Here is a 9,260-nt window from a genome sequence, read left to right as displayed (position 1 = left end):
ATATATATATATATATATATATATATATATATATATATAATTTCAATGCATTCTACATTAAAGTTTAAATGTTTATAACTTTTGATGGAGCATTTTCCAAAGAAATGTTTTAGACAAAGTTTACTTGCTTTTTCCTGTAGAATCCAAATATGTAATATTGTATAGGGGGTTTGATAGGACATATGTTTAAAGTTATTAGCTTGTAACACTACGTGGGCCACCCTGTATATGTGTATATATATATACTGCTATCAATGAGTCAAAATTAATGTGTACAAACTTTTTGGACAGACAACATATCCTGCAACGAGCCATGGAAATTACCCCCGTACAAAAAGTTGCGATACAATAATTATACATAACACTTAATTTGTTTGTTTAATACAATTTTCTCATAGTAATAAGTTTTAGAGTATAAGAACTGGTAACTCTCTACTGTATCACCTTTTGTACTCGCGCGAGCACGTCTTTTATCACGGTATAAAGTACTAAATTAATAGCTGAGTGCGGTTCGTTTTATCGTTACAATTGTTACAATATATGCGTAGAAAATGTATATATATGTACATCGGCTACGTGGCGAATGTGTCTGTGTATACGTGTAAAATCGCGTAACCTTAATCTTTGGGAATTCTTTGAGTATTCAAGACGTTTCGACGCTTTTCCCTAGACCCGACCATCTATCCGGCACCGGCAGGAAATAACGGTGCATAGCGGCTATGAATCTGGCGCGATACTCCTCCGGCGAAATTATGGTCGGCAATTTACCCTGACCGCCTAATATGCCAGACTTCTTCACCATAGTTTCGAGTTTCTTGTCCCACGTAAACGTTCTTATGTAATCTGCGAATTGAGATAACAAGTGAGACCAATGTCGTGATGACGTGGATGAAACTGTCCGGACTATTCGTCTCCGTAAGAATTTGACAGAATTCTCATACAAAAACATGTTTACCTATTATACCGAGCACAAGTTCGTCAGAGCTCGGTTCCAAGCCCACCAACAAGGAATAATCCATCACGGAGTTGTCTGCTAAGAACTTGGTGTCTTGCTCGATGGCTCGGTTCAATACCGCCTTGGAATGCGAACGAATGTACAAGGGGGAGTCGCAGCTCACTGTAAAATTAGTGCGCTCCTTATGCTACAGAAACAACATCGAATCACAGATTTACAGATGTGCGCATGAATACATACTGTTCAGCAGATTCTCGTCGAGCAAAACGAGTTCACCCTCGTGACACGTCTCGTCGGGATTCACCAGGCGATTCCGCACGGATCCTTTCAAGTCGAACTTGTCGGTGATGATCCGGTTGTAGAACAGATTCTCCATCACTAACACGCTGGTACGGAGCGCGGCATTGGTCGTGTTATTCTTGAACGACACTCTATACACGCCAACTATTTTGCCCAACAACGTCGGCTGCTTGGTCTGCTGACACTTCTCCATGTAGGCGAAGAAGTTCGGCGCGAAATCGAGGAAGATCTGCGTCTCGAGCCGAGACATTTCTTTTATGATGAACCTGTCGTCTGCAATAGGAAACAGTAGTATCAGTGTGAAATAAGAAGTACAACGACGCGACGACGAAAGGAGAACTCTACTCTGCGTTGCCTCTACCTCTGGTTTTGCAAAAAGCGCTGCCGCTTTTGCCGCCTTTCGCCGCCCATTGCACGCTGCGACTCAGACTTCTTGTATACCCATCCTCGCCGCACGGCAAGACGCTCTCTCTCAGAGCGGCGAATTGCGCGGCAAAGTATATCCTGCAGAAGAAGTTGGTGGTAGTGTCGTTGAACTGCACCTCGATATAATTCTGTTGCTTGATGGTCCTCTTGTCGTCGTCGACGACGGGCTCGGTAGTGCCGGCGACAACGTTGCCCGACTCCATGCCCGATATGTTCTTATCGGACTCGACAGGACTGTTGGCCAGGTTGGGACTGTTGCCGCGGAAGAAGGACAGCACGGACGGTCGTTTGAACTCGTTCGATTGCGCGAGATCGAGCGAGCTGTCTCTGCCCTCTGGCAACTTGCGCCTGCTCGGCTGCGGACTGGGGTTAAACTCCGATCCTTTCGTCGTTCGCAGCAGTTCCTGTAGCGCGTGCTTGTAGTCGTGCGAGTCCAGTGCGTACGCGATTATAGACGACGGCTCGGACTCGTAAACCACTATAGGCACAACCGAACTGCAATAGAGAATCACGAGTCATTTTACATCTGAAATTCGTGGAACTGAAAGCTCTCATTCAGATCATTTCCAATCTATATGAAAAACAGAAAACAGATCTTTATTTATCAACATAAATATCTCTTTAGGAGAAAGAAAATGCAGATTGCAAAAATGATCGTATGTAGAGGACATAGTTAAAAATAATTTTACGTAAAATATTACATGTAAAACTTTTATCATTATTTTTATATAAAATTACAGAGCTGCTGACCAACGATCGCGCCACGTACCCAAGCGGCAGCAAGTAGTGCTCCAAAGACCCCAAAGGATTCGTTATCGTGTGGTTTACGGAAACGGACGGCAACAATTGCGACAAGATTGTCTTCTTCTTTTTCTTCTTGTCGGACATGTCATCCGACGAGAGTGGTAGCACGTCGGAATGTGATCTCTGATGCATCTTCGGCGAGCCCTGATTCCCGGTGACGATCTCGTCGGGATTATTCGCGGACTCGTTGTCGGAGTTCTCGACCAGCTCGGTCGACGCCTGGAAATCACCCTGTATAGCCGTAATCGCGTCTACAGCGTTGTAATCCGCCGACATTGGACTCAAGTCCTCGAGCTGCGACTCCGACGCGGTATCCTCGGTGATGTAGCCGTCGTTGTCGATCACGCTGTTGCTGCCGGCAGTTAAGGATCGCTCGGTGAACCTACGCGGTCGCTCGTCCTTCCTCTTGGTGGACATCTCCGACAGTTTGTTGTTCCAGGTGAACACGGCCTCGGAGATGAGTCGTTTTAGTATCACGATACCGTCTTCGATTCTGAACATGAGCGCTTGCACTTGTCTTTCAGAAGTCTTGCCTTCGAGTCGCTTGTTCTCCAATGTCGGCGACGTTAATTTAAGCTGGATCTCCTCGATCTTGTTCTTGAAATACTGCTGATCCTTAGTCAACTGTTGCTTAGCGATGTTCAGGCTCTCCAAATCCGTCTGCAGGACTTGCGTGAGTTTCTCCCGGATCGCCGAGAACACCTCGTCGCCCTTCAGCGCCAGACTCTTCATCTCCTCGATCACGTTCGCGTGTTGCTTCGGATCGTAGATGATGTTTATAAGCGGTGGCGGCAGCGAGATCTCCCACTGGGAGATTCGCGTGAACTTGAACACGGCGAGCATGTTCTTGCGAGTGAAATACTGATAATGATCGTGGTGCAACGAGTGTTGGCACGCGTCCATGCCGCGTCTGGTGTACACACCGCCGTAGAAGCGCAACTCGAGATACTTGGCGAACGACAGGCACCACGTGTCGCTGGATATCGGTACCACCGGCGACACGCTCTTGCAACGCATGCACTTGCTCCACACGAGGATCTGGTCGTCATTCTCTTGGACGAACGGCTCAGAGCTCATCTCGCTCAGGCTGATGTGCACACAGCCGCCGTCGTGCGCGAAGCGACGCACGTGTTGAGAAATTTGCGCGCGACATGCCTGCGCTGGACACCTGTACTCGGTGGTGAGACAATAACGTTCGAGAAAGCGACCCAGCGCGATATCGTTCTGCCCGTACATGTCCATATTGACGACCCAGGGATTCACGCAGAATGCCGGGGTGTCATTACCGGTGTGTGAGAAGCTGCAGAACAGCACGGAGAGACGTTGATGGCTGCTTGAATCCAAGCAGTCCGGCCAGAAGTTGACGATGGCGGTGGTAGCGACGTTCTGCTCATTGTTACTCTCAACCGGTACGGACGACTGCTGAAGCAATACGTTGTGCGTCGGATAAAGCCGACTGCCGCACGCACGGAAATTCGCCAACATGTTCTGCACGTCGCGACTGTCGTAACTGGTGAGTCGCGTCTGCACGAACGGGTGCTGCGACTTGAGCCGCACGTTCGCCCACGGATTCTCCGACGCGTGTTGCTCGTTCGCGCTCACACTGTTCGTGCGGATCTCTTTTACTTTGTCGAGGAACTGCGTCGAGTAGTAGATCTCCCGCGGGAAGAAGCTTCTCAGCAAGCAGTTTCTGCCGAGCTCGGTCTCCAGGTACGGTATGGAAAACTTCAGGTACGGCGACACACTCAGCACGGTGCCCTCGAGCGCTTTCTTGAACTTGTTGAACAGCGGAAAATCGGCTACGCTCAAACACTGACCGTTCGGACTGGTGCGATCCAGCACGTTCCCTTCTTCGTCATCTTCATTGAGGTACTGATGCAACGGATCGCTTCGGTCGCTTATGGATTCCCCGTAGATACGCTTCTCCTCCGACGATATTTTGTCTTTCAGTTTCGTTTTGTCGAACGGCTCTTCGGTCTTGTGCTCAGCGCACGAGTCCTTATTGCCGAATAATTTCGCGGTATTGTCATGCTCCTCTGTGGCGTCGTCGGTAACGAAGCCGGAGGTGTCGTCTTTGGTTTCGCCGTCGTTACGTGAAGTACTGTTTCCGCGCGTTGACGTCGACACCGTGTCCTTTGAATCTTGCGGGGTCACTTGCCTCAATTTCGTCTTGAACAGCTTTAAAGTATCATAAGGATCAGAATCCTCCGATAGCATCGACGATACTTCCCGCAGAGAGTTAGAACCCAGTATACTCTCGGAGGAATAAATGCTGCTCTCGTCTTTTGCAACCACATTCTGATTAGTTGCATGGACATTCCGTAAGCCTTGTTGCCCGTTGTCAAATGTGCCATCATATTCTTCGCTTATTTCCGACGACTTCTTCGTGTCCGTCACTAGCATTTGGTGTTCATCTACAACATTATTCTCGATTTTCTCGGTTTGGTTTAGTTTTGGCGAAACATCTTTCTGCAACGTCTCATCCAGAAAGGAATTGTCCTTAGGCGACGGTGGTTTGGCGAACTCATCCATGAGGAATGATTTCTCGAGGCGCCACGAATAAGCCGCAAAGATCATCATCGAAGTAACGCTCTTCACTTTCTTCAACTCGACCTGCGAGCCACCACGCAGTAAAATAGTCGCGCCCAAATGCGGATTCGCGCAACCTTCGAAGTACATCAGCGTCTTGACACCTCCTGAAGATTAAAATTGCACGATCAATAAAATTGACGAAGTTGTCATGTTATTTTCCGACTAATTAATAAAACTCTCTACATATATTTATCTCAAGAACCTTTCAGTGTGTTGCAATTTCAATGAACGCATACAGAATGAAACTCATTCACGAAGTTTTACTCACTTCGTTCATCCGGAAACTCCCTTAAATAAAACTTCTTGCACGTGCCAAGCATATACCTGGCGCTTATGTGCGCGTCTATTGTATTCACGATATTAGCACCGGTACAACGCGCCACTCTCTTCAGTACACTGAGTTTCACATTCAAAATCAAAGTTACACCGCACTCCCTCAGCTTGTCCTGGGCGAGTCTGGATACAGATCGATGCACGAGTACTACATCCGGGCCCAGAGCAGTAATTCTCGCTACTGTATGTCCCAAGTACTCGCTCTCCTACCGAGGCAAATTTCACGTGAACGGGACAAAGAATAATCATCAGGAAATACAAGAAATAAAGTCAAGAGAAACAGAGAACGTTGAGAATTATTTACCTGTAACATTACGGGCTCCAAGCTCAGCAACTTGCCCTCAACGCGCTGATACATCAGTCCGCATTGCAGCAACAAGATCTTCGGATGCGCAATCATGGCGTTCATGCCGCGATGAGCGATATTCTTGCTACAGACCACGCCAGACACGATTTCACAGTCGTCTCTGCTACCACCGGGACATTTCTTGAACTGCACGTATTGTCGAATATCCAAATTGTCAGCGTCATGATTCAGATCCGGTCGAACGTGATCGACAATCTGATGAGCGACAGACAAAATCGTGTTGGACCACGTTTGCGACAAGCCCTCCTTGCTGAGAAGTTGCTTAATGAGAGAATCCTCGTGTGCTTTGTATGCGGATCTGCAATAAAAGAATGTCGCTTATCTTTTTTCTGCGTATTATTATTAATTATAAGACAATTATGTCGTTATAGTTAAATTTTAATAGAATATTTTATTCTTGCCGTAGAAAACTACCAAATTAAAACGTAAAAAGAATATTATTTTTAATCGATCACACATACATAGTTTCGCAGATTAATCTTTTAACATTAATATTATTAGTGCTGCAACTTACGTTAAGCACTCGTACGTGTTCAATTCGCCGAAGACCGTCCGCAGATTGGTCGCTCTATGCCAACCATTCTTCTCCTTGAATTCGTGCACCTGAAGCGTATCGCTCAACAGATCGTCGCACATCTTGAGATTGCAATTGTGTGTTTTCGGAAGATTGATTTCTTTCTGCTCGACTATTCCGTCGCTGCTATCTATAGAAATGGTGGTTAGATCTTCCGAAGTCGGTCTTTTCAAAGTAACTGTGGACGCCTCCAGATTCAAGTCTAGATAAAAGCTTGAACTAGACGAGGGCAAACGGCCAAAGGTCGGCTGAGCAATGGTGGATGGTACACGACCAAAGGACGTCGAAGTCGTCGGTTTTGTCTCGCTTTCAGAATCTACAAACAAATTATCCTCGTCGAATAATCCTCACTGAATGATTTACGTATCATTGACGATTTTAAATTACCAGTGGTAGAATCATGCTGAGGAATAGTCTTCACCCATGCTGGTTCTTGAGCGTCGCACGTCGTTTGCTTCTCTGTTAACAGATCTATACTTTGCAGAGAAGACAACTGTACCGGTTTGAATATCGTTGCTGTGTCGCTAAACACGTTATCGGTGACGACTGGCTCGATGAAGCCTGCTTCCAATAGCGCTTGACCGATTGCGGTTGCCTGCACGCTAGAAATAAGCTACACGTAAGTCACAATCTTAACTCAAGCTACAATACAATTATGACTAGAACATTTTATCGTTCGGAAGTTAAAATTAACGATAATTAAACTAGAATTAACGACTTATTTGTCTACTGATATATATATATACCGCGTGGCTGCCTTATTCTGAGCTATCATCCAATTCACCAGCTCGTTCGCCAGGAAACAATTGTGATAACTTTTCAATCGGATCCTGTGTGTTTGCAAAGTAATAGCTTGACCAGACCGGAATAATTCCTCGCAGATCATCCGCAAGGAGGCCGAATTTTGTAACACGAGAGTTCGTTCGTGCAACGTTAAATAACTATTACCTGATCTGTGACAAATGAAAGAACGTGTAGCGACAGTAAAAAAAACGAAAAAGGAAAAGAAACTTGTAATATTTAGAGACAGAAATATTTACAGATAAGTGGATAAAAAATCTCCTCACGAATGTTATATAGATTATATATATAGATAGATTAATATATATATAGATATATAATATTAATATATATATATATATATATATATATATATATATATATATATATATATATATATGTATATGTATATATATATATAATATAATTAAATATAATATATTATATATAATATAAATTATAATATAATATAAATTATATATAATATAATATAAATATAATATATTATATAATATAAATATAATATATTATATATAATATAATATAATTAATATATATATATATTAATTATATATATAGATTAATTTATACCGTCCAGTCGCGTAATTTTCCTCCATATATCCCACACTTGGTTTCCGACATATCAAAGCTTCGTCTCCTATCGACTCGTTTGTGTGTTTTCGCGCTAACAGCGGTGAATTATTTCCATACTTCACTTGAAGGTCCTCCTGCAGCGCTTTCAAATCTGCTGATAAATCACTTCTCATGTCTGAGGATTGCAGATAAGAAAGAACCACTTTACAGCAATATGTACAAACTCTGAGATCTCCTGTAAAATATTTGAGCATAGTAAATTATACACGTGTACTTGTGCAGTTATTCATACAAGCATCAATATATCTGAGTTCTCTCACCGGTACATCCCATGATTTTCCCTGGTATTTGATCAGAACAGCATTTTGAGCAAAAGATTTGGCCACACACACGACAGTGGTGCCTCCTGCGAAAAGTAGTAAATCTCTCACCACACTCGTAACACTGTTTACTTACGCTGTCTGGCATCCAATAGCTCCTTAACTGAGAATCTTTATATGAACGTAAATTCTGCAACCCAAAATGATTTAAACAATCTTAATAAGCTGTATTATAGTGTGCAAGTTATTATAAAACAAAATTGATACTTACATTACTCTTTAATGCTACAATGTTGCTGATGCGTTTCAAAACATTTGGTAAACTGCGACCCTCACGGGTATCTAAAGGAAAATTTATTATGCTGGTACTGTCATCATCAGGAGTTCGTTCTGTACTTTCTGATTGCTTCCATGACTCAGAATCAGAAGAACTACGTTCGTCGTTGTTAGAGGATGCTGTGGGATCATTGGTGCTTGATGGATCTATACATCAAACAGAATAATTATAATTATAGAAAGAGAGAGAGGGGGAGAGAGAGGGAGGGAAGGAGGGAGAGAGAGAGAGAGAGAGATGTTAGCACGTCGTGCACGTATGTGCATACATAGTAACATAACCTTGACTACAATAATTAATTAGACAGATAATCTTGTAAGTTAAATAAATAGATAATGGACAATAAGTGGCAAGTACTGACTTCTGGCGAAGTTGAAGAACCTGGAGAAAAGTGATGCCACGACAGGTTGACTCTCCTCGGGACTCAACGGAGCGAACTCCGTGAGTTTTGACGGCGAGTTCATGTTCTTGTTTATTTAACGTCGGTACTATCTACTGATGTGCATCTTGAGAATATGGACGATTCAGCTTGCACGTCTAGAGATACATCCTTTCCCCGACGACCACTGTCGAGTCCACGAGTTCCGTTTCATAGATGAGAGACAGACCGACGCTGATGGTTTGTCAAATGTCAGATGTTTCGCAGCCTAGAAAGAGCGTGGAACAAGACGTACGCGTATGCGCAGTAACACAAGCGTTAGCAGACGCTCCTTCTTCTTGTATATCTGTTGGCATACGTCAGATGTCGCGCGCGGTGAGAATCCTCCGATAGAATCTGACAGATGTCGTTGTTGATGCTTGTGCAGATGTCGCGCGACAAACACACCGCTTCTGTTCCGTCAGGGTGTCGAGTATTCACGACAGGTGGCAGCATCGAAGAA

The 9,260-nt window shown here is 44.1% G+C and overlaps 1 protein-coding gene across 2 annotated transcripts; it reads right to left on the bottom strand.

The window, feature by feature from the left end:
- Positions 1 to 105: 105 nt before the first annotated feature.
- LOC116840490 (1-phosphatidylinositol 3-phosphate 5-kinase) lies at positions 106 to 9,260 on the bottom strand. 2 transcript variants are annotated; one of them, XM_032807276.1, is made up of 14 exons: positions 8,741 to 9,160; positions 8,317 to 8,528; positions 8,046 to 8,235; positions 7,723 to 7,960; positions 7,098 to 7,304; positions 6,739 to 6,953; positions 6,292 to 6,667; positions 5,715 to 6,075; positions 5,346 to 5,616; positions 2,451 to 5,181; positions 1,617 to 2,176; positions 1,196 to 1,528; positions 956 to 1,117; positions 106 to 843 (listed from the first exon to the last, which is right to left on the bottom strand). In XM_032807276.1, the coding sequence occupies exons 1-14, from the start codon at positions 8,841 to 8,843 to the stop codon at positions 644 to 646; spliced, it is 6,159 nt and encodes a 2,052-aa protein (XP_032663167.1). In that variant the 5' UTR covers positions 8,844 to 9,160; the 3' UTR covers positions 106 to 643. The 2 variants fall into 2 exon arrangements, with proteins under 2 accessions (XP_032663167.1, XP_032663168.1); XM_032807277.1 differs by lacking the exons at positions 106 to 843; positions 956 to 1,117; positions 1,196 to 1,528 and having other exon boundaries at positions 1,907 to 2,176; positions 2,432 to 5,181; positions 8,741 to 9,260.

Source organism: Odontomachus brunneus, unplaced genomic scaffold (genome assembly GCF_010583005.1).
Source record: "Odontomachus brunneus isolate Ranch 3 - 2012 unplaced genomic scaffold, Obru_v1 Obru_scaffold_010, whole genome shotgun sequence".
In the NCBI taxonomy this organism is placed as follows: domain Eukaryota; kingdom Metazoa; phylum Arthropoda; class Insecta; order Hymenoptera; family Formicidae; genus Odontomachus; species Odontomachus brunneus.
The sequence above is the reverse complement of the archived record's forward strand: the minus strand, read 5'-3'. Positions and strand labels throughout refer to the sequence as shown.

What these genes read in the sequence shown, in the direction of transcription:
- LOC116840490 (XM_032807276.1), bottom strand. Translation starts at nt 8,843, where the DNA reads ATGAACTCGCCGTCAAAACTCACGGAGTTCGCTCCGTTGAGTCCCGAG. An exon ending in GAAAATTACGCGACTGGACG is followed by an intron (nt 7,305 to 7,722) that starts GTATAAATTAAT and finishes CATTTGTCACAG; the next exon opens with ATCAGGTAATAGTTATTTAA. An exon ending in CAGAATAAGGCAGCCACGCG is followed by an intron (nt 6,954 to 7,097) that starts GTATATATATAT and finishes GCTTATTTCTAG; the next exon opens with CGTGCAGGCAACCGCAATCG.